Raw genomic sequence first — 26,208 nt, forward strand, 5'->3', positions numbered from 1 at the left:
GGAGTTTAGAAGATTAAGGGGTGACTTCATCGAGACTTACAAAATAATACATGGCTTGGAAAAGGTGGATGCTAGGAAATTGTTTCCGTTAAACGAGGAGACTAGGACCCATGGACACAGCCTTAGAATTAGAGGGGGTCATTTCAGAACAGAAATGCGGAGACATTTCTTCAGCCAGAGAGTGGTGGGCCTGTGGAATTCATTGCCACGGAGTGCAGTGGAAGCCGGGACGCTAAATGTCTTCAAGGCCAAGATTGATAGATTCTTGTTGACTAGAGGAATTAAGGGCTACGGGGAGAACGCTGGTAAGTGGAGCTGAAATGCGCATCAGCCATGATTGAATGGCGGAGTGGACTCGATGGGCCGAATGGCCTTACTTCCACTCCTATGTCTTATGGTCTTATAAAGCCGAAGGTATTAATTAGCTAAAGGTAGGTTAATGTCCATAAGCCCCTCATCATTCAAAGAGCAATCAATGGCTGGAATATCATTTCATAAAAAGTAGTGGAGAGGTGGTCTCTAGAACTGTTCAAATGCATGGATTCATGAAGGGTAGGTCATGTCTGTCAAAACTCATGGTGTTTTTTGAAGAAGTGACTGAAGTAGTGTCCAGAGGTAAGATGACTGACGGTGTTTATACAAATTTACAGAAAGCTTTTGAAAAAGTCCCACACAAGGGACTGTTAGCTAAGGAAAGAAGTTCATGGAATTGAGGGAATGTGGATGGGAAACTGATTGAGTGGCAGGAAACAGACTCAAATTGGCAGGACATGGTGAGTGGTGTCTTGTGGGGATCTGTGTTGGTGCCTCAATTATTCACAAGATTCGTTAATGACTTATATAATGGTGTAAAAAGTCAAATATTCAAATTTTGCCATCATAGGCAGCATTGTCATACAGATATACAGCACGGAAACAGACTCTTTGGTCCAACTTGTCCATACTGACCAGATATCCGATATAAATTTAATCCCATTTGCCAGCATTTGGCACACATCCCTCTAAATCCTTCCTATTCATATACCCATCCAGATGCATTTTAATTGTTGTAATAATATCAATCTCCACCACTTCTCTGGCAGCTTATTCCATATACATACCATCCTCTACATGAAAAAGTTGCCCTTTAGGTTCCTTTTATATCTTCCCCCTTACCTCAAACCCATGACCACTTGTTTTGGACTTCACCACCCCAGGGAAAAGACCTTGCCTATTTATCCTATCCATGCCCCTCATGATTTACAAAGTTCGAGAAGGTCACCCTTCAACCTCTGACACTGCAGGGAATAGCCCCAGCCTATTCAGCCTCTCCCTGTCGCTCAAACACTCCAACCCTGACAACATTGCTGTAAATGTTTCTGAACACTTTCAAGTTTCACAACATCCTTCCTAAAGCAGGGAGACCAGAATTGCACTCATTGCTCCAACAGTGTCCAAACCAATGTCCTGTACAGCTGCAACATGACCTTCCAACTTGTATACTCAATGCACTGACCAATAAAAGCAAACATACAAAACACCTTCTTCACTATCCTGCCTAACTGCGACTCCACTTCCAAGGAACTATAAACCCGCACTCAAGGCCTTTTTGTTCAGCAACACTCCCCAGGATCTTGCCATTAAGTGTATAGGTCCTGCTCCCTAATTTGCCTTTCCAAAATGCAGCACCTCACATTTATCTAAATTAAACTCCATCTGCCATTCCTCAGCCCATTGGCCAATCTGTACTTTGAAGTAACTTTATTCGCTGTCAACTAAAACCTCCAATTTTAGTGGTATCTGCGAACTTACTAACACACTTCCTATGTTCACATCCAAATCATTTATATAAATAATGAAAAGCAGTGGACCTAGCACCGATCCTTGTGGCACATTGCTGGTCACAGGCCTCCAGTCTGAAAAGCAAACTTCCACCACCACCCTTAGTCCCCTACCTTTGAGCCAGTTCTTTATCCAAGTGTCTAGTTATCCCTGAATTCCACGTGATCTAACCTTGCTAATAAGTCTACTATGAGGAACCTTGTTGAATGCCCTACTGAAATCCATATATATCTTATTTACCCTCATCAATCTTCTTTGTTATTTCTTCAAAAAACTCAGTCAAGATAGTGAGACTTAATTAAGCCATGTTGATCAGGTACTGGAAAATTTATCCACCTTTACGAGTTTTCAGACATCCAGCACCACTTCCTGTGTAGTATGGACATTTTTCAAGATGTTGCTATTTATTCCCCCACGTTCTGTATCTGCCATTTCCTTCTCCACAGTAAACAAGGGCGGCACGGTGGCACAGTGGTTAGCACTGCTGCCTCACAGCGCCAGAGACCTGGGTTCAATTCCGCCTCAGGCATCTGACTGTGTGGAGTTTGCACGTTCTCCCCGTGTCTGCGTGGGTTTCCTCCGGGTGCTCCGGTTTCCTCCCACAGTCCAAAGATGTGCAGGTCAGGTGAATTGGCCATGCTAAATTGCCCATAGTGTTAGGTAAGGGGTACATATAGGGGTATGGGTGGGTTGCGCTTCGGCGGGGCGGTGTGGACTTGTTGGGCCGAAGGGCCTGTTTCCACACTGTAAGTAATCTAATCTAAACACTTATGCAAAATAATTATAACAGGGTGTTGATAGCTTAGGTGGATGGGAAAAGCTGTGGCAGATGGATTTTAATATAAGCAACTGTGAGGTTATCCATTTTGGACTGAGAAAGGATGGATTCTTATTCCGTTTTGGAAGGCATAAAATTCAATAAAGTGGATGTCCAATAAGATTTGGGGGTTGAGGTGCATAGCTCTTTAAATGCCACAAACAGGTGCAGAAAATAGTTGAGAAGGCTAATAAAATGCTGGCCTTCATATCTAAAAGGCTGGAGTTTAAGGATCTGAGCAAATCTGGGCACCACAGCTTAGGAAGGATGTGTTGGTCCTTGAGAACATTCAACACAGATTTACAAGGACAATATCTGGATTTCAGGAGTTAAATTGTGAGGAGGAGTTAGAAAAATTTGGCCTTTATTCACTAGAATTTAGAAGGTCAAGGTGTGATCTAACTGAGGTCTTCAGGATATTAACAGGTAGATAACTGGGTAGATAAACATAAACTATTTCCATTGTTTAAAGATTTTAGAACTGGGACATAGTCTAAGAATTATGGTCTGATCATTCAGGAGAGATGTCACAAAGCATTTCTACATATGTAATGGAGGTTTGGAACTCTCTTCCTAAAGCAGCAGTCCATAGTAATTCAATTGTTAAATTTAAATCTGAGATAGACAATTTTTATCAAGCAAGAGATATGGGCCCAAGGCAGGCATATGGAATTAGACCACAGATCAGCCATGATCTTACTGAGGGGTTGAATGTCCAACTCCTGCTGCTAGGTTTCTAAATGGTACTAGCTGTGTTGATAGCCAGAGAGCAGCACTGCTAATGGATAACCCACAGAAACAGGCAAGGGGATTATAATTACACGATTGTTAACTCCTAACAGCTCAATGTAATTCAACTTACACACTTGTGAAGTTGGACATTTTCAGTACTTCTTCTGCCTTTATAGTCTGTGTTTTGGTCTATTTTTCTGTATTTTAAGATGGGGCCGGAGAGTGGTGACACGAAACAACACTTTTCACAGTATTTTCTAACAAGATACACCTGACAATAAGTAAGTGAAATCAAACCACCTTCCTGCTGGTCACCTGGATGATTGCTGTGTGTAGCCAGTGCTACTCATTAACCGCATGCATCAGCAGTGCATCCCAAAACCATACTTGTTGGTACTAATTAAAGTCAATCTGCGGTGCTAAAGGGGAGGTGCTCTGTGGCTGGAGCTGGTGCGGGAGCTATGCAGGAAATTAACCTGACTGGAGAAATAGTGAAATTTATCATGGGCATGAGAGAGAGAGAGGGCTCCAAGGATGTCAAGTACTACACAATAAGTCTTGGTGTAGGAGGTGATAAGAAGAAGCAACATCCTGTATTTACAAGGGGGCAAAGAGGCTTTCCAAACTCTTGATCAGAAAACAGTGTTTGCATCTCTATAATTTCCTTGTAGATTTATTCCTTTACGTTCTTCCCACTTATAGGTGGCCTATAGACCACACTAAGCAATGAAACTGCATTTTGTTTAGTTCCCTAATTCTAACCAATTCAATTTTGTCCTTGAACTCTTAGGGGCTAACTCTTTCTACAGCACTGCAATTACTTTCATTAACCAATATTGCCACCCATTTTCTTCCTTTCCTATCTTACCTGAACACCTTGTAAGCAGAAATATTTATCACCCAGTCCCAACCTTCCTGAAGCAATTTCTCTGTTATAGCCATAGTGTCATAACTGCTCATGACAATTTGCACCTGTAACTCATCAATCTCACCCACTATAATCTGAGGATTTATATATATATATATTGTTATGAAGATGTGGGTGTACTGTATCCTTAAGAGAGTTAAGAGCAACAGAACTACCTGACAGAACCAAGTGTTCTGAAAAGAAATATAATGTAACACTTGGTTAAACAACTCAATTAGCTGGTTGCTTGGAAACAACAAAACATATTTGAATTAGGCCAATCAGTTTAAATTATACCCTGAAAAATACCAAACTCCAATCCAGTTTGAATTTAGTATATTGACAATCTTAAAAGCCAATAACACAATCAGATGCTTTGAGAGTATAAGACCGGGGAATATTGAACAGTTGAGAATTGAACATTTATTCAAAGAACAGCTACTGCGGGTCCTTGATAAATATATACCTATTAGGCAGTGAGGTAGTTGTCGAGAGAGGGAGCCATGGTTTACTAAAGAGTTGAAGCTCTTTCAAGAGGAAGAAGGCGGCTTATGTGAGAATGAGGCATGAACGTTCAGTTAAGGGGAAGAGAGTTATACGTTAGCCAGAAAAAATCTAAAGAGAGGGCGAAGTAAAGCCAGGAAGGGACATGAGACATTGTTGGCAGATAGGATCAAGGAAAACCCTAAGGCCTTTTTTTGGAATATCAGGAATAAAAGAATGACTACAGTAAGATTAGGGCCAATCAAAGATAGGAGTGGAAAGTTGTGTGTGGAATCTGAGGACATGGGAAAGCGCTTAATGAGTACTTTTCATGTATTCACACTGGGAAAGGGCAATGTTAATGAGCATACGGGGATACAGGCTACTAGATTAGATGGGATTGAGGTTGACAAAGAGGAGGTTTTAGCAATTTTGGAAGATCTGAAATAGTTAAGACTTCTGGGCCGGATGGGATTTATCCTCGGATTCTCTGGGAAGCTAGGGAGGAGATGGCAGAACCTTTGGCTTTGATCTTTCTGTCATCATTGTCGACAGGAGTAGTGCCAGAAGAGTGGAAGACAGCAAATGTTGTTCCCTTGTTGAAGAAGGGGAGTCGGGACAACCCTGGTAATTATAGATCAGTGAGCCTTACTTCGGTTGTGGGTAAGGTGTTGGAAAAGGTTATAAGAGATAGGATTTATAATCATCTGGAAAGGAATACCTTTTGATTAGGGATAGTCAACACGGATTTATGAAGGGTAGGTCATGCCTCACGAACCTTATTGAGGTCTTTGAGAAGGTGACAAAAAAAGTGGATAAAGGTAAGGCGGTTGATGTGATGTATGTGGACTTCAGTAAGGCATTTGATAAGGTTCCACATGGTAGGCTATTCCACAAAATAAGGAGTTTCGGAATTGAAGATGATTGAGCGGTTTGGATCAGAAATTGGCCTCCTGGAAGCAGACAGAGGGTGGCGGTTGATGAGAAATGTTCATCCTGGAACTCAGTTATCAGTGGTGTGCCGCAAGGATTTGTTTTGGGTCCACTGCTGTTTGCCATTTTTATAAATGATCTGGATGTGGAGCGTAGAAGGATGGGTTAGTAAATTTGCAGATGACACTAAGGTAGGCAGAGTTGTGGATAGTGCCGAAAGATGTTGTAGGTTAAGGAGGGACATAGATAAGAATGCAAAGCTGGACTGAGAAGTGGCAAATGGAGCTTAATACGGTAAAGTGTGAGGTAGTTCACTTCGAAAGAAGTAACAGGAATGCAGAGTACTGGGCTAATGGTAAAATTCTTGGCAGTGTAAATGAACAGAGAGATCTCGGTGTCCTGGTGCATTAATCCCTAAAAGTTGCCACCTAGGTGATAGGGTTGTTAAGAAGGCATATGGTGTGTTGGCGTTTATTGGTAGCGGGATTGAGTTTTGGAGCCAAGAGGTCATGCTTCAGCTGTACAAGATACTGGTAAGGTCGCACCTGGAGTATTGCATGCAGTTGTGGTCACTGCATGAGAGGTAGGATGTGGAAGCTTTGGAAAGAGTTCAAAGGAGATTTACTAGGATGCTGCCTGGTATGGAAGGAAGGTCTTAAGAGGAAAAGCTAAGGGAACTGAGGCTGTTTTCATTGGAGAGAAGGAAGTTGAGAGGTGACTTAATCAAGACATACAAGATAATCAGAGGGTTAGATAGGGTGGAAAGTGAGAGCCCTTTTCCTTGGATGGTGAAGGCTAGCACAAGGGGACATAGATTTAAATTGAGGGGTGGTAGATTTAGGACAGATATTAGGGGTAGTTTCTTCACTCAGAGAGTAGTAGGGGTGTGAAACGGCCTGCCTGCAACAGTAGTAAACTCGCCGACGTTAAGGGCATTTAAATGGGCATGGGACATGCATATGGATTATAATGGAATGGTGTAGGTTAGATGGGTATCAGATTATTTTCACAGGTCAGTGCAACATCAAGGGCCGAAGGGTCTGTACTGTGCTGTAACGTTCTATGTGCTATGAGAGAGGAACTGCCAAGCCACCAGCATCTGCACACTGCCCAGAATGTAGCTCTCTTAAAAGGTACCTTTGTCGATCAGTAATCTGTGAAGCAGGATGCCCAAGGAGAAAGAATGAAGACCAAAATACAGGGGAGAACGAAAGCTGCCTGGTTTTGAGATAAGATGTTTTATTTTGTAAATCGTAATCAGGAGTTTTATCGGACTAGTATTAAAGAAAGGAAGGTAATAGATAGTTTAAAGTAAGAACTTGTGAATAGTTGTTAGTTAATTATTCTCTATTATACTTTAAGAAATAAAGTTATTAACTTTTACCTTAAATAGTTCTTGGCCACTTGAATTTTTACAGAGAACTGCATGGGATAAATCTTTTCTGTGTTGCTGATTTTAAATTAAGCAGGAGGGTTTACCCTGTGTTGTAACAGTTTGGGGGCTTGGGTCCGTGATTTGAACAGGTTTAGACAGGTTTGAATAGACCTTTAGAGAAATGGCTATTAAAATTGCCAAAGAGGTTCTGGGATTTGAATATAATTCTCAAATTTGTCAAGAAAGTTTAGAAGGAAAGAAAAAGGCCATATTTTTAGTGTTAGCAAATAAATTAGATTTGGGTTTAACTAAGGACAAAAGTAAAGCTGAAATTGTAAGGAATTACTCAAACACTTAGGTGTATCAGAGAAACAGACAAGTGCAGCAGAGGTAGAAAAACTTAAATTACATTTGAGAAAAATTGAGTTAAAAGATAAATGAATGGAGAGAGAAGAGAGAAAGAGGAAAGAGGGGGGAGAGAAGGTTCTTAGCTGAGCAAACAGAGAGAAGAAAGGGAGAGACAAAAAGAGAGAAATTTGAATTTGAGAAGTTGCAACATAGTCATCAAAGTCAAGTTAACAGGATGCAGATTAAAAGAGAAGGGAGTGATATATACAGTTATGTCAAAACTCTGCTACATTTTGATGAAAAAGATGTTGAAGCCTTCTTTATTTCATTTGAAAAATTGGCTAGGCAGATGGAGTGGTCCAAGGATTTATGGGCAATGCTAGTTCAGACAAAACTGGTAGGCAAAGCTAGTGAGGTATTTGCCGCACTGTCAGATGAAGTGTCAAGAGATTATGAAGAGGTTAAACAGGATATTTTAAGTGCTTATGAATTGGTACCAAAAGCACATAGACAGCAGTTCAGAAACACAAAGAAGAAACCAGGTTAAACTAATGCTGAGTTCGAAAAAATTAACCATAAGAAATATAATGTAACATTTGGTCAAACAACTTGGTTAGCTGGTTACCTGGAAATGACAAAACAGTTTCAAATTAGGCCAATCAGTTTAGACTATACCCCGAAACATACCAAACTTCAATCAAGTTTGAATTAAGTATATTGACAATCTTAAAAGCCAATGACACAATCCGATGCTTTGAGGGTATAAGACCAGGGAAAATTGAATAGTTGAGAGGAGAACTGCCAAGCCACCGACCTCTGCACACTGCCCAGAAAGTAGCTCTCTTAAAAGGTACCTTTATCGATCAGTAACCTGTGAAGCAGGATGTCCAAGAAGAAGGAACAAAGTCTGAAATGCCAAAAAAAACAAAAGCTGCCTGGTTTTGAGATAAGACATTTTGTTTCGTAATTCGTAATCAGGAGTTTTATTGAACTAGTATTATAGAAGGGAAGGTAAAAGATAGTTTAGAGTAAGGACTTGTAAATATTTGTTAGTTAATTATTTTATGTTCTACTTTAACAAATAAAGTTGTTGATTTTTACCTTAAATAGTTCTTGGCCACTCGAATTTTTACAGATTACTGCACAGGATAAATCTTTTCTGTGTTGCTGGTTTTAAATTAAGCAGGACAGCTTACCTCGTGTAATAACAATACATTGTAACCCTGGTTTACAAAGTTTGAATTTCTCCCTGAATCAAATTCCACTTATTAATTTACTATTCTGTATTCTCGTGCTAACTGTCGCTCTGAATTTTCTGTGCACCCTAATATTCCTGTCTAATAATTAATCTTAGTTCCAACACCCCTGATGATATACATTAAACACTCCCTAAGGACATTAGCAAAATGCTCCACTAGGTACTCAGTCCCAGCCCTGCTCAGGTGCAATTGTCCAGCTTTCCAACAGTCTCTGCTAGCCACATTGGAGTCTAAATCCATTCCCCCGAGCCATTTTTCCAGCCACATATTCAATCTGTTTTATCCTCCTATTTCTACACTGATTTGCGCATAGCACTGGGAGTAAACTGGAAATTACTACTTTTGAGGTTCTGTTTACTCATTTTCTACCTAGCTCTTAAATTCTGACTGAATCACAGAATTATTATGGCACAGGAGGAGAGCATTTGGTCCATCAAGTGCACATTGGCTATCTAAGCATTTTAATTTTGTGTCAATCTCCTGCATTTCCCCTGTAACCCTGCACACTGTTTTATTATTTAAATATCTTCTTGAATGCTTCAATTCAACATGCTCTTACCACACCTCCAGACAATGTACTCCACACCTTAACTACTTGCTGCGTGAAAGAGTTTTATTCTCACCTCACATTTGCTTCTTTTGCAAAACTCTGGTTCTCGATCAGTTTACAGATGGGAACAGTTGCCCCCAGCCACTCTGTGTTTCTCTTTACTAACTGCAGGACCACAACCCCCATCCTGCCTACTTCATTAGTGCAAATATAGAACACAACCTCTGGCTGTTTCCACCACCAGAGGATTGTTCCAAAGCCACTGTGTGAAATCCTTGGTCTGGGCACCAGAAACGCAACATACCATCCTGGAATCCGGTTTATAGCTGCAGAAATGTCTGCCTGATCTTCGAACAGAAACGCATGTCAAGGGTCAAGGCCAGGGAATACAATTACAACTGCCATACGCAACCAACTGTATCAGTACTGCCCAAAGAACTATACCCTATCACTCACTACCAATATTTTCTGTCACTCAGGACACATATTAAAGATTCACAGCCTCTACTATAGTCTCATACACTTAACATTACTGCCACTGGGGTGGCACGGTGGCTCAGTGGTTAGCACTGCTGCCTCACAGCGCCAGGGACCCGGGTTCAACTCCTGCCTCGGGCAACTATCTGTGTGGAGTTTGCACATTCTCCCCGTGTCTGCGTGGGTTTCCTCCAGGTGCTCCAGTTTCCTCCCACAGTCCAAAGTTGTTCAGGTTAGGTGACTTGGTCATGCTAAATTGCGCGTAGTGTTAGGTGCAGGGGTAAATGTAGGGGAATGGGTCTGGGTGGGTTGCTCTTCGGAGGGTCGGTGTGGACTTGGTGGCTGAAGGGCCTGTTTCCACACTGTAGGGAATCTAATCTAAATCCAAAATCCTCACCCCCAAAGCTTGGACACACTGCCAGCTATTGAATCATGACTACTACACCCAACAAGCAAGTGATATGACACTCATTAACACAGCTTCTGCTCTCTTCCGGGATAAGGCAGCACAAAACCAGGGAAAGATAACTGATTAGCTCAGCCATGCCTGCTTGTCTTAACCTCGGGTGCCCAGTGCTGACGCTGGCCATTGAAGATATTGCCATCCACACACTGAATCCTTCTTCTCATACTCCACACTACACTCTCTTCTGAATTACGACCTGCAGATGGTATAAGAATGCACCTTGTACTTCTTCCCCCTCCTTTGACTAAAAGCTTTCCATTCAGTCTTTTTTTCTTTCAGATTCTCAAGTGCTGTTTTGGCCACGCAATACAAAATAATGATGAAGACCCAGCATCATCACACAATTTCATACTTATATCACCAGCTCAGACACTGACACTGTAGGTGTTGTTAAAGAAAAAGTGGGGCTTGCATTTGATGAGCTGCTGGCTATAAGTGGAACCAAATCAGGAGTATGATTTATTAACCCCCACTTGGCTGGATGGGTGCAGCTCCAAAAATACTCAAGAAGCTTAACACCATCCAGCACAAAGCAGCCCTCTTGACTGGCACCACATTCATAAGTTTCCACTCCCTCCACCACTGACACTCAGTCATAGCAGAGGTGCACTGCAAGATCCTCAGACAGTACCTTCCAAACCCATGACCACTTCTGCCTAGAAGGACAAGCGCAGCAGATACTTAGGAACACCACCTACAATATCTCCTCCAGACCACTCACCATCTTCACTTGGAAGTATGTCACCACTGGGTCAAACGCTTGGAATTCCCTCCTTAATGGCATTGTGGGTCAACCCACAGCAGGCGGACTAAGAAGTGCAAGAAGACAGCTCAACACCACTTTCTCAAGGACAACTAGAGATGGGCAATAAATGCTGACCAGCCAGCGACGCAATGTCCCATGACCCATGAGTAAATAAAAAATAAGATATCTCACACATCATAGCACCCAAAATTAAGGACGGCCCTCTCTCCATCCTCCCTCTTCTGACAGCTTATTATCATCACACCCTCGTTCCTGTAAAGACTCCATTCCATTCTCCCAGTTTTTTTGTCTCCATCGCATCTGTTCTGATGATGCCACCTTCCACAGAGGGGTCTCAGAAATGTATACCTTTTCCTGAATCAAGGATTGCTTGCACTTCTGCCCTCACCCCTTCCATTCCCTCCCACAACAATGACAGGGTCCTCTTGGTCCTCACTTACCATCTCACCAGCTGTCACATTCAAAGGATTGTAAGCTGCCATTTCCATCACCTCCAATAGAATGCCATAACTAGGCACTATTCTCCTCCCCACCCTCATTAGCATTCTGCAGGGACCATCCCCTCTGGGACACATTAGTCCACGCCTCTTCCTCTCCCAATATTCCCCTACAACCCACGGCACCTCTCTATGCAATCATGGAGGGTGTAACAGCTTCCCGTTTACATCCTCCTTCCTTACAATCCAAGGCCCTGGACACACCTTGCCGATGAAGCAGCAATTTACCTGCACTTCAGTCAATGTAGTCTGCTGTATTCACTACTCACAATGTGGTCTCCTCTACACTGGAGAGACAAAACACAGGCGGCTGACCACTTAGCAGAATGCCTACACTTTGTGCACAAAAATGACCGTTGAATTTCCAGGTGTTGCTATTTCAACACACCACATGTGATCTAACACCAACATTTCTATCCCAGGTCTACTGTAGTATTCCAGCAAGCTTGAAGAGCAACAGCTCATTTTCTGCTTGGGGCCTATGTAGCCTCTAGGAGTCAACATTGAGTTCAATAACTTTACAGCCAGCTTCCATCCTTCTATACCTATAGTTTTTACCCATTCCCACACCTGGTCCTGTTATGACATGAGTTGTTTTTCGCACATTCTCTCCTCATAGGCCTGTTATCACATATACGGATTGCTTTCAGTACAGCTCACCCATTCTCTCCTACTATTTGCTCTTATTTAGCTTTTCTTTTGTCCTGGTCTGCAATCCATAATCACCTTGTTTATCTATCCCTTTCATATCTCTCTCTCTTTCTCTCTGGGTTTCATTTCCAACCATCCACTCGCCTCATCTACCCATCTCACCACACGAAACTTTGCCTTCGGCATAAATACCAGATTTCCCTAGCTGCTGACAGTGCTGATGAACAGTCACTAGTCTTGAAATGTTAACTTTGCTTTCTTTCCACAGATGATGCCAGACCCGCTGGGTTTCACCAACAATTTTATTTTTGTTTCAGATCCCCAGCATCTGCAGTTCTTTGTTTTATTATTTGAGCTTATAATGTTATGTGTGTCTTCTGTCTCTTCTCCACATTATGCCGTCAGTTGTGTGAGATAGCGTGAAATCAATGTTGCATACCAATTTATGTCATCCTTGCTCAGCAGATGTTAACTGCACTTTTACCAATGTGGTGTTCCGTGTCAGTCACTCCAAATATATATGATGCACCAGAGCGTCTACCATCCAATTAATCAATCTTGTTCTGTATGGAAAGATTAGCTTGAATAACCAAATGACAGTTCATGTGCTTCATGTGATCTTTGAAAATGATTCAGTTGAAAGGCATTAAGGGAATAGTCCCTATCTCTGAGCCAGAAGGTCCAGGTTTAAATCCCACCTCCTCCAGGGGTGTGCAATAACATCTCTGAACAGGTTTATTAGAAAATACAACAAGGCAGGGAGTGTAGATAATGATCCAAGAAGGAAAGTGTAGAACCGAATTTGGAGTCAATCAAAGAGCACATTTTCAGATTTGTTGATCTTGGGTTTTAAAGACCTATAGATTATCAGGGGAATATTGGGAAAAGTCAGGAGTTCCACATTTTTGATCTTCTGAGAAAGAATTGAGTTGGAGTAGGAGACAGTGACATGTATTTTGATCTTAACACAGTGAAGATAAAGTGAAGAAAATATCTTGTTGATGATGTCATTCAAGGAAGAAAGTCTGTTGTCCTTAACCATGTACCGATAAACAACTCCATTCCGATAGCTATGTCTTTACTCTTAACTCACCTCTGGAGTTAGCCACTCAATTGTAATCAAAAATGTGGCTCACTCCTAATCTAGACAGGCAATTAAGACTGGCCTCATCAATAGTGGCCACATTCTATGAAGGAGTGAAAAAAGAATCCACATATTTGGAGCTTAGTAAGAATAAGTATGAGCGAGAGTACAGATAGATTAATGCCTAAACAGTAAGAACAGCATATACAGCTCACATGGAAACCTGTCAAACATTTGTCATAGTTCATATCCTTACACTTTTCAATATCTCTGATCTCACTGGGATATATTTCAATCTCGGTCTTGCCATCTGCCTCGTCCTTGCACAGCCATCGATGAGCAGGGAACATGTACTCTCTCCCATGTACAGGAACTTTAACTTGGACACTATCCAGGAACCAACCAGCTTGCAGTCCCACGTTGTCATGTCCAATCAATAAACGGTTTAGCTTTTCAGAAGAAAAAAGGTTGTTATAGACGCTTCAAAGACATAAATTATCAATAGCCTTATTCAATCCTCTCCAAATGTATAAATAAACTTCAGACACATTTAAAATCATTTGTAAGTATGAAATTAATACAAAGAACATAGATCAATAGAGCACAGGAACCGGCCCTTGGGCCCATAGCGTGATGCCGAGCATGATGCCAAATTAAACTAATCCCTTCTGTCTGCCCTTGGTCCACATCCCTCTATTCCTTGCATATTCATGTGCTTATCTAAGAGACCTCTAAATATTCCTATCGTATTTGCTTCAACCTCCACCTCTCTCACCGTGTTCCAGACTCCTGTCACTCTCTATATAAGAACTTGCTCCTCACATCTCCTTTGAACTTTCCCCCTCTCACCTTAAATGCATGCCCCTTAATATTAGACATCAGGAAAAAGATTCTGGCCATCAATGTCTATGCATCTCATAATTTTTATATACTTCAAGTCTCTCCTCATGCTCTACCACTCCAAAGAAAAGAACTTGAGTTTTTCTAGCCTCCCTTTATAGCTCATTCCCTCCAATCCAGGCAGCATACTGGTAAACCTCTTCTGTACTCTGTCCAAAGCCTCCACATCCTTCCTGCAATTTGGCAATGAGAATTGAATGCAATACTTTAAGTGTGACCTAACCAAAGTTCTATAAAGCTGCAACATGACATCCTGATTCTTGTATTCAATTGTCCAATTAATAAATGCAGGCATGCCATATGCCTTCTTTACCACCCTAACTGAGTGGCTGCTTTCAGGAAGCTATCAACTTGAACTCCCAAGATCCCTCTGTACATCAAAGCTATTCAGAGTCCTGCCATTAATTGCATATTTTTCCTTAACATTTGATTTCCCAAAGTGCAGCACCTCACATTTACCCAGATTAAACTCCATCTGCCATTTTCCCACCCATATCTGCAATTGATCTATATCCTGCTATATCTTTTAACAACTTTCTACACTACCCACAACTCCACCGATCTTTGTATTATCTGCAAACTTACTAACCCACCTTTCTACATTTTCATCCAAATCATTTATATATATCGCCAAAGCAGAGGTCCCGGTACGGATCCCTGTGGAATACCACTCGTCACAAATCTCCAGCCAGAAAAACATCCTTCCACCATGACCCTCTGCCTTCCAATGGAAAGCCAATTCTGAATCCACGCGGCCAAGTCACTGTGGATCTTGTGCATCTTAATCCTCTGGATGAGCCTACCATGAGGCACCTTGTCAAAACCTTACTAAACTCTATGTAAACAACATCCACTACTCTACCTTGATCACCTTTGTCACCTCTATGAAAAATTCAATAATTCAGTAAGGCTATATTGTCCATTAATGTTCTTCCTTATCATAGTTTATATCCAGCAATGTAATCTAAAAAGGGAAAGTTTCAACACAAATACTTTCTGATTCTTAAAAATATAATCAAGCAAAGTATTTCTCCATTATTACACCTCCACTATGTACTATCTCCCTGAAGCAATATGCATCCTGTCCTAATACTAGTGACACAAAATCTGTTGAGTTCATAGATTATTTTCTCAATTCACAGCGAGTCTTACAATTGTTTGCATAACTTGCTGTAAATGGGAGGTAGTCTGATACTTCGATTTCCCATGCCAAGTACCTTCTAATTCAGCAACAATTACTGTAGATCCAAAATAAATCAGTTTTGCATTGTGGTCCTCTCCAGTAGAGAAATGACTATCACCCCACTAGTGAATTGCTGGATTCAAAACTAAGAACTAGCAATGAAGTGAATGCACCATCCCACTGCACCATTTAGTACCTTGTTATAAGTTCTGAAACATTAAGTTGCTGCTTATTTAAGGCACATGCACAACCTCACACCTAAACCTCCTTCACTGAGTCTTTCACTGTTGTGCTTTGCGGTATTCCCAGCAATTTTCAATGATACTCAATTCACCAGAAATAATCTTTAACAATGAGTGTGCAAATGATATGGGTCACACAATGAATAATTCAGACAAGTCAGTGGTTAGGATTAGTGGGAATGTCACAAAATAAATGGGTTAGTGTTTGCATTAAAACAGCAGGCAAAAAAAAATTGATGTAAGTCATTGACTGCTCATTCACTAATATGGTTTATGTTGTGTAATTCTAAACTATGTACTCTGCTAAATAATGATAGTGATTTTGGACTTATATTGCCATTCAATGGATAAATTCTTAAGACAATAATGCAATTAGTCAGCAACTTAGATAATAGCTCAGAGGCATGATCCACAATGTACACCAACATGTACTTACTTTTCCAATGTCCATTGTGTCAATAATGAAAACATCCACACGGCCTTGTTCAAAGTAATTTCCCAGGTCATTGTCGGAGATGGCTAGGGAATGCTTGCTGGTATCTCCCTTCTCTCCATACAGTTTGATGAAAACTTTTGAATCACTGCTAGCTCCAGACACATTGCCTGTCTTCACTGTAACATGGTAACGGATATCTGAGAGATGCACATGAGGAACAATGTTTAATAAAAGATCACAGCTGCGCAGGTTCGAGAGAAAAATAAAGCAGTATTTGCATTTATATAACACCTTACATGACTTTAGCATGTCCAAAAATGCTGTAAAGATTTAGATTACGCTATTCATTACCTCTTGAACTTGATACATTTGTGCAATTGAAAATCAACAACCAGCATAGTTGAATAGCAGAAAACCTGACCCCTGACACATAATTTGTTGTCTCGTCCTGAACACATTCTGAAGGTGACTCAGACCATTCACAGAATTGCTGTCCTTTTTGATTATGAGCTGAATTTCTGATCCCATATTCTCTTCATAACCATGACTGTCTACTCCCAAAACCTGAAGTACATGGCATGCTCAAAATACAAGTCTGTCCCATAATATCCACAAGCAAGCACATTAGCATTGAATGCAGGGGAGAAACACAAGGAGAGAGTGGGTAAGTAATGAGGTGAGGGAATAAGACATACAGTGCATGGGGAGCGAGAGGTTGCTGACTAACCCTTTACTTCACAGCTCTCTTCTGGAGTTACTTTATTACCCGTTTTTAAACATTCCTCCCACTTTTCCCACTCCACAAGACATTTACTTCAGCTGAGGTATTAATCTCCGATAGTATTATCAGCTCCCTTAAAAGACCTGTGGGAGATGTGTACTCGCTTATCGTTATCTTGGAAGGTGATTGCAGGGTTGGAGCGGAATGGCAGCTTCTCCACTGGTTTCTGGATTGTACAGCAATGAAGACCAATTAAGGAAAAAGGGATTGAAGAGGCAACCCTCCAGCATTCACACTATCACAACCAGTGAAAGAGGGATCGACAAACAAACTCTCCCTCTCCCTCTCATCTGTGGTGCACTTTACGGTTGGAGTAGATACTCAGTGTGATACTGATCCTCTTCAGGTGAGAATGTCTCAATAACTTTGACAGAAAATAGGAGGCAACACCATCAACAACAATATCAATCTCTAGACCATCATCTGGATGCTTTTGCTCAATACTTCAGCCAACAGACTTGATCAAACAGCTAACAGCCACCGATGTTCAGAAGACAGCACCTCTCTCCTAGACTTAATGTTTTTTAGCTTCTTTGATTACACAAACCCTTAAAACAAGTGCTGGTATGCAGTTAGGATGGCCAGAGATTGAGCGCTTAAGGGCTTTCTGCCATTTGTTATTGATTTTAAATTCCTCCTTCAAAGGATTATGAGCATTCTGTATTTGAACTGTCATTTACGACAGCTTGGTTTCCTACAATCAACTTACTCTATGACTCTATATGAACAAATGAAGAATTCTTCTTTCATTCATGAGTTGCCATTACAATTGTACGGTTATCACTCATTGATGGGTGCCAGGGTGGCTCAGTGGTTAGCACTGCTGCCTCACAGCACCAGGGACCAAGGTTTGGGCAATTGTCAGTGTGGAGTTTGCGTGTTCTCCCTGTGTCTGTGTGGGTTTCCTCCGGTGCTCTGGTTTCCTCCATGGTTCAAAGATGTGCAGGTTAGGTGGATTGACCATGGGAAATGTAGGGTTACATGGACAGGATAGGTTGGTGGGTCAGGGTGGAATGTTCTTCGGAGAGTTGGTGTGGACTTGATGGGCCAAATGGCGTGCTTCCACACTGTAGAAATTCTATGATGATTATAGCAGCATATTTTTTTCTCAGATAATAATTTATGGAACATTTGATGGAAAAAGGATGTTCTTCCCCATCATGGTATCATATTGATATGAAGTGATATATTGTGTTAATTGCATATGAACACTGGCTGTCTTATGTACAAGACACTCGTGACATTTTCTATAATATTTTCTTTCTCAGCCTTCAAAACTTGATTTTGGTATGCGAGTGGTACCAGCTGGGTCGTTAGTTCAACTGTTTCCTGTATCCAATTTAAGATTAATTTTCTTGCATTAACCAGGACCTCTGCATACCACCACTTGTTTTAAGGGTTTGTGTAATCAAAGAAGCTAAAAAACTACTGTGGGCCTGCCATAACCCTCTTCAGTGTCCACACAGAATGCTGGAATGCCTGCTAAATGCTGTGGTCTGTGCTTAATTTTCAAAGTGGCCACTGTATCTCTGACATGATGTCTCTCTTTACAGTCACAATCTCCTATAACCCATTTAAGAAGGAAGGTAGGGAGGGAAAATACAGGAAATCATAGGCCGTGTAGCCTGACCTTGGTCATTGTTAATATTTTAGAGTCCATTATTAAGGATGAGATTATGGATTACCTGGATGTGCACGACAAAATAGAGGTGAGTCAGCACAGTCTCGTCATGGGGACGTCATGCCTGCCAAATCTGTTAGAATTCTTTGACGAGGTAACGAGCAAGTTAGACAAAGGACAGCCAATGGACATGGTCTATCTGAATTTCCAATACACCTTTGATAACATGCCACACAGGAGGTTGGTGGTGGGGACAATACATTGGCATGGAGAGAGGATTGGCTGATTGGCAGAAGCTGAGAGTATGGATAAAGGGATTTTGTTTTGAGGATAGCAGCTGAGATTAGTCAAGTTCTGCAGGGGTCTGTGCTGTGATAACTATGTGCGTTATACATTATGGATCTGGACGAAGGAACTAAGAGCATTATTCATAAGTTTGCAAATGACACAAAGATAGGTGGAGGGACAGGTAGTGTTGAGGGAAGTGGGGAAGCTGTCTACCCATATTAATAGGTAGCTGCCTGGTTACTGAATATTGCCCCACCCCTGTATAATTTACAGCTTCCCGGTCCTGGTGACAGACAGTTCTCCGACGTGTGTGGGCTGAGGCCTTGTACTGGAACTACATGGAAGATGGTTAAAAAAAACAGAAACAGTAGAGAGGCAAAGTCTCTATTACTTAACAAAGGTATCATGCAGATCAAGAGAACGTGATTTTGGATTAGTTTCTCTGTGCTTTTACTGCATCCACTCTGTACTGGCTAAGATAGAACAACCTGCCGTAAAGAGTTCTCCAACGTGTGTGGACTGAGGCCTTGTACTGGGACTACATGGAAGATGGTTAAAAAAAACAGAAACAGTAGAGAGGCAAAGTCTCTTACTTTACAAAGGTATCATGTAGATCAAGAGAACGTGATTTTGGATTAGTTTCTCTGTGCTTTTACTGCATCCACTCTGTACCGGCTAAGATAGAACAACCTGCCGTAAAGGCAATTTTCCAAATGGGATAATACCCCCTTCCTATCCTTAAATAGATACACTTCAGTGTTGGTACACCTAATTAAACTGTGGCATTGTTCCTATAAAGTGAAAATTCTCTGTTAAATTTAAAAGTACAGCCAAATATAAAGAACAGTGTTTGACTCAGATTTACCAAGTTTAGAAAAATCTTTACTTACTTTTAAGCATCTGAGCATCTCCGAGGGGAACCAGCTCTCGAACAATTTGGCCATCATCCTCACCTTTATCCAGCCACCTGGTGATAAATACAGTAGTAATGGTTTCTTGTTCTACTTCACTTTCCCTCATAATTTTTTTCTCTTGCTATCCCATGTAGAAACATACAGTGTGCACAGACAACACATATGGGAATGTTCTCCTTTAAGGTGGAGTTTATCAGAAGTTAAAATTCATAACCTGTAACACGGGAATTCCACAGCCTGCGCCTCTGGAGCTCCTTCCACTTTGATGACAACCTTGTCAAGGTACCAGCCACAACTTCCACCTCTCCCATCATGTCCTATTCTCACCCTCATCACTTTCTTCAGACTTACTGCCTCAATAATAAACTCATCCGCCTGAAAGTAGGAAATACAGCAAGAAGTTGATGGGATTTACACTTAGACAGACTAACTCGGGGTACAAATATTGAGACAGGATAATTCAGCTAATGGACAGAGTTGGGTAAATAAGGGAATAAGCAGAAAGGCAAATTAGGGCACAAGCAGACTGGGTAAATCAGGAGTAGACAGATAGGTAATTTGGGTTATAAACAGATTGGGTGTATCAGGATATAGACATTTTGAGTATATCACGGTACAGAGAGATTGGGTAAATTGGGGTATAGACAGACTGGGTATATTGGGGAAGAGACAGACTGGGTATATCAGAGTATAGAAACACTACGTATGGGTAAATCAGAGTGTGGACAGAAAGATACAGTGATTTGCTGTTAAGAATGCAAATATTGTACTCACGTTGCCCTTCTCAAATTTGTTGACGTTATTCTTGCTGTCATAAAGCACCCGCTCGCCTGTGTCTCCCTGCAGGCCGATCAGGCAAATGAAGACATTGGCATCTGTGCCACTGCCACCCACTTTGCCAGTGTAGATAATAACCCGGTACTTCACCACTGCATGGAACACACAGAAAACATCATGACCACGGTTGATATTGCATCTATCCTGGTTTTCAGTTTATGGTTCTACTTTGCAGGGTTTGCTGTCAAAGTCTCAATGGCCGAGAGAGCTTCTGGATTCAGCTTTAAAGTATAAATTTGTGCTTTCTTGTCCATAGTGAGATTCCAAGGCCAGCACTCAGTCTGGATTGTGAATTCAAGAAATGATGGTATGTGCAACTGAAGACACTTGGGAACATAAGAAACAGGAACAAGAGTAGGCCAGCAGCCTTTGAAGAATGCTCACTAAGTTTGGAGTAAATGAATACCCAGCTTCACTGTCTTGCCTGAGCCACAATACCCTTGATATTGCATAGTACCTAACAGTTGTCCTAACTCAAGTTTATCCCTCTACCTCAGACTGGAAATCACACACATCATACTGGGAAAATAAACACCTCTTGGGATGGGAAACTGAAAGAATATTATTTTAAAATCATAAAAAGCTCTCACTATTCTCACATTTACAAGTGGTTCTACCAGCATTTTGCAGAAGCAAGTGAGAACAGTGATGTCTTGATTCAGCTGCTGATTAGAATGCTCTCCTGATTCGCATTGAGCGGTGGTTGAAACAATAGAAACTAAGACCAGAAATAGGTCATTTGGCCCTTCGATCTTGCTCTGCTATTTAACATGATCATGGCTCATCCTCTATTTTCCCACTTTCTTTTTATATCCCTTGATGCCTTTAAAATCTTTTTTAAAAACCCTTTCCTGAACATATTAATTGCCTTCGATTCCACAGCCTTCTGTGCTATAGAATTTGCTAGGTTCACTAATCCATGAGTTAAGAAATATTTCCTCATCTCAGTCCTGAATGTTTCCTAACATTACACCCCTTGGTTCTAGACTCCCCAACCAGGGAAAACATCATCCCTGCATCTGGTCTGTCCAGATGCTAGAATTTAATACATTTCAATCAGATCCACATCATCCTTCAAAATTCTAGTGAACACAGGTGCAGTTGAACCAATCTCTCTTCATAGCTTCTGGCTAACACAAACTGCCGTAGTCAAGTTTACCCACTGCATTTCTTCTGATGTTCCAGCTGTGTCCCATCACAAATCCAACTATTCATAAATTCCATAACAGTGGGCTTTGAAATGTTAGAATATGGGGAGTATTAAGATGATGAATGAAAGCAGATGCCTTTCCGACTGAAGGGTGGGGAGACTGTGCATAAATGCTCAAGGACAGTGTTGCCAGAGACATGTGTTTTTATAAGGATGCTTCATATTTAATAGTTTGTGGAGGGCTTACATCTTGAAGGGTTATGGAAAACTTGATTAATTTCAAGCTTAGTGAAAATACCTAGAATGGGAAGATTACAAGACATCATTAAAAGGTGAGTTGTGGACACTGAAGATTATTTCTAAAAAGGTTCTGACCGCTGATAAAGACATGCTTTGCTGTTGACTGCTGTTGAGATCATTGAACAGTGAGTGGATGGGAAGTATTTTAGTTGCTGGTTGGGAGACAAGAAACCGACCAGGAAAACCTGTGTATTTGCTTGTGCATGCATGTGTCTTTGCTTAGGTATGTTTGTGTGTGCATGTATGTTTGTATGCCTGCAAATTTGTGTCTATGCACATTGAGATGAACATGCTCGCTTGTGTGCATTTGCATGTGTGCACATTTGTGTGTGTGTATTTTTATGTGCATACATTTGTGTGCATGCATTTGCAGGTGTGCATGAATTTGCAGGTGTGTGCATTTTTGTGTATGCGTGCATGAGCATGTATGGATGCGTAAACTTTGGCAGCGTTTAGCAGTACAAGGCGACCGCTGTATCCATGGAGTTGGTATCCACGGTTTCAGTTACCCACAGTTTACCGTGGCCCAAAGATATTACATGGAACATTCCAGAACTAGGAGCCAGGGAACTGCAGGGGAGGTAAATTTCCCATTTAAATGAATGAGTTTGCTATTATCCGTGGTTTCGGTCTTCCGCGGTAGATTGTGGATACGGGGGAACTACTATATAAGCATTTACACTTCTGTAATACGAAGACTGTATGTTAACCAAGGGTTTGGAGTGGCATCTTGATGGCAGGAGTATGCAGAGTCCTTCTCCCTGTACTTACATCTGTGGATTTGTGAGTTCAAATATTAGGGAAATGGGCAAGAAAATACATTAAAAAGCACAGCAAATTAACAAAAGTCCCTCAGAGATCAGTCTGAATACAGCCAGCTTTATTCTCCCATTTGACTGATTGTGCATTCACTCACAAGGTTGGACTTCATCAACACAGTCCCCCTCAGCAGGCAACTCCCGTATAATCTCATTGTCATCCTCATTGATATCCAACCATCGGCCACATTTGAAGTTATATTTCTCCTTTGTCAGTGATTTCATTAAAGTCACCTGCAGTAAATCAGAGCACATGTACACATCAGGCCAGAGGTTGGCTATTGAAGCCAGTAACTTGAGTAGTATAATTTCCCGAATTTGCAATCCCCACTTCAACTAAAGAGACACATTATACCTGGCATATGGTCAGTCTGTCTTTCAGGTTGTTAACAAAAATTATTTTGTTGTTAAAATCTAAGCCACAGAGTTATTCTAACAAGGCTCTGTGTTCTAATGTCAAGGGAAATTCCATCTGATCATTTGACTAAGTTAGCAAAAGGAAGAAAGTGGAGAGTCTTCTGTTCATTCCTAAACCACAATATCAGTGTACCTTCTTCTGGAAGGAACAAAACACACACTGAGGCTCATAAAGAGCAAGGACTGAACGATAATAAAAATCTGAAACGCAAGATCTAATGTATTTTCATTAAATAAAAATCCCTCAAACATTGTGGGACTGATGGAAAGATGAGAATTGGAAGAGACTATATAGATTCCGTAGTTCACATAAAAAGAGTTCAATCATCAAAGCTAAAATCACATTTCCAGTTAATCATCTCATTTGTTGCTCATGGAATCATCTTGTGCGGAACGTGGCTGCTGTATTTGTTAACACAACACTTTAAAAAGCTACTCATTGGCTATCCTGAGGATGGGACATGGTTCATATAAATGCAAGCTCTTCCTGCTTTTTGCAAAAGTGCTAAATTTGTGTAGGGTATAGTTCTATAGAGCCAGAAGTTTTGGTCCACATATGTCCATAGACTGAGAAGTGGAGGCTGTTCAACTGTGGATGATCTCACAATTCATTCTATTTTGATCTTCAGCTGAATGTCAGATCTTTTTAATCTGCCTGCCCTCTCAGGTAGGACCTCACCTTAATGCCTCATTCAAAAAAAAAACAGACCTTTCATATTGTGCTGAAATATCAGCCTGGATTGCATGCTCAAGTCCCAGGAGTGGGATTAAAATCTACAATTTTCTGATTCTAGCGCAACAGTGCTACCAACTATACCACAGCTCAAGGAGACAGGAACCAAAACAGATGCTAAATTGTATGCGAAAGCATGCAAAGAAATTGCCCCCAAGCAGATAGCGCAAATGATATTTCAGAAAATGTTAAGATATTTACTTATTGTTCGTCAGTTCCCATTTCTGTTTTGTAAATGTCATTATATTATAATCAAAATTGAGAATTCTCCACAATGATATCTCTTGACCTAATCACGTAGCAGTTATTGAGGTTAGGGGTCTCACTTATAAAAAAGGACATTGCAGTGAAGGGGAAGAAAGTATACATTACTGCAAATGTGAGAGGATATCACAGATGAAAAGTGGATATCAGGAGGGGGAAGAATAGACATTGCAGAGGAAAAGTAGACACGATGGGGTGGTGTGGGGAGAAGTGGATATTGCAGGTGCAGGTCTTTACAGGGAAGAGGAAATGATATTGGAGAGGAGAGATTACATAGGGTTGAGTTTGATGATAACAAGATTAGATATTGCAAACAATAAAATGTAGTTTCTGTTATCTGATGCACAGTAATTTCTCCGAGGGGAGCTGAGTTTTATCCTTGGATTGTGTGTGTGTGTGTGTAGTGTTGCTCCGTAACCTGTAAATTATAAATGGACAATGATCTGTGAGGAGCTTTTATTTATCCAGTGGATTTCAGTCTTTTCTTCTTTTGTAGGGAGGATGCCTGTTTGTTTTTTTTTGGGAGGGTAGGGTCACTCCTGTTTATTTTTTTTTCTTTTTTAACCCCCACACTACCACCTAAGTGCGGTAGTCCCACCTCTCCCTGAACAACTCCAGGGTGTTGGTTGACACCGCGTGCTCCTTCTCCAAGGACACCCGGGCTCTAACGTAATTTCAGTCTTTTAGGTGTCAGGTGGTGATTTTAATCATTTGCATATTGATAGTCAATTTTGTGTGGACAGCAGGTTTTATCTTGTGGAGTTTTGGATTGTAAATTCATTCACAATTGACATAAATGTGCTGTGGACCTTCATCTTGCAGATTATAAATGAACTTCTATGTCTGTGGTCTTTGTCTTATGCTATGTGAATATTCAGTTCTGTGTGTACATATTAGTATCTTTTTGTCAAACACCAAAACCCTTCTCCGCTCCTGACAACATTCTTTATGTCTGCAATTGCCTGTAAATCCAAACAAACTTAATTATGTTTTTTGAAGAGGTGACCAAGATGATAGATGAAGGCAGAGCGGTAGACACTGGCCACATGCACTTTAACATGGCTTTTGATAAGGTTCTGTATGGTAAGCTGTTTAGCAAGATTAGATCACATGAGATGAGATTCCAGGAGAGCAAGCCAATTGGATCCAAAATTGGTTGGATGGAAGGAGACAGAAAATGGTGATAGAGGGTTGTTATTCAGACTGGAGGCCTGTGAACAGCGGTGTGCAGCAAGGATCGGTGCTGCCATTTATATAAATGATACACATGAGAATATAAGAGGCATAGTTAATAAGTTTGTGGATGACACTAAAATTAGTGGTACAGTGGACAGTGAAGAAGATTATCTCAGAGTTTGAGAGATGTTGATTAGCTGGACCAATGGGTTGATGAGAGACAGGTGGAGTTTAATTTAGATAAATGTGAGACCAGGACAGGACTTATATAGCCAGTGGTAGGGCCCTGGGCAGCGTTGTCGAACAAAGAGTCCGACGAGTGCAGGTACATAGTTCCTTGAAATTGACGTCACAGATAGACAGGGCAGTTGCCTTCATTGGTCAGAACACTAAGTATGGGATTTGGGACATCATGTTGTGGCAGTACAACACATTGATAAGGCCACTTCTGGAATACAGAGTACAACTCTGGTCACCCTGCTATAGAAAGGATTTTGTTAAACTGGAAAGGTTGCAGAAAACAGTTCCAAGAACATTGCCAGGACTGGGCGGTTTCAGTTATAGGGAGAGGCTAGATAAGCTGAGACTTTTTTCTCTGGAGCATTGGAGGCTGAGGAGTGACCTTACAAAGTATAATAAAATCATGAAGGGCATAGATAAGGTGACTAACCAAGGTGTTTTACCCAGGGTAGAGGAGTCCAAAACTAGAATGCATCAATTTAAGGTAAGAGGGGAAAGATTAATAAAGGACCTGAGGGGCAGCTTTTTCACATAGCTGGTGGTGCATGTATTGAATGTGATGCCAAAGGAAGTAGTAGATGCAGGTACAGTTACAACATTTAAAGGACATTTGGACAGGTGCATGAGTGGGAAAGATTTAGAGGGATATGGGCCAAATGCAGGCAAATGGGACCAGTGCAGTTTAGGAAACTTGGTTGGCATGGGCAGGTTGGACCAAAGGGTTTGTTTCTGTGCTGTATGA

The 26,208-nt window shown here is 41.2% G+C and overlaps 1 protein-coding gene across 1 annotated transcript in view; it reads right to left on the reverse strand.

Annotated features, from left to right (window-relative positions):
- The window catches only part of LOC122562013 (lipoxygenase homology domain-containing protein 1-like), a 222,353-nt gene that overhangs the window by 64,528 nt on the left and 131,617 nt on the right, over window positions 1–26,208 (reverse strand). The window contains exons 20-25 of the mRNA XM_043714444.1: window positions 22,735–22,870; window positions 20,306–20,460; window positions 19,746–19,906; window positions 19,508–19,584; window positions 15,928–16,124; window positions 13,423–13,615 (exon numbers count right to left, since the gene is read on the reverse strand). Coding sequence (XP_043570379.1) covers window positions 13,423–13,615; window positions 15,928–16,124; window positions 19,508–19,584; window positions 19,746–19,906; window positions 20,306–20,460; window positions 22,735–22,870 — 919 coding nt within the window. The remainder of the gene's footprint in view (window positions 1–13,422; window positions 13,616–15,927; window positions 16,125–19,507; window positions 19,585–19,745; window positions 19,907–20,305; window positions 20,461–22,734; window positions 22,871–26,208) is intronic.

Source organism: Chiloscyllium plagiosum, chromosome 1 (assembly GCF_004010195.1).
Source record: "Chiloscyllium plagiosum isolate BGI_BamShark_2017 chromosome 1, ASM401019v2, whole genome shotgun sequence".
NCBI classification, from domain to species: domain Eukaryota; kingdom Metazoa; phylum Chordata; class Chondrichthyes; order Orectolobiformes; family Hemiscylliidae; genus Chiloscyllium; species Chiloscyllium plagiosum.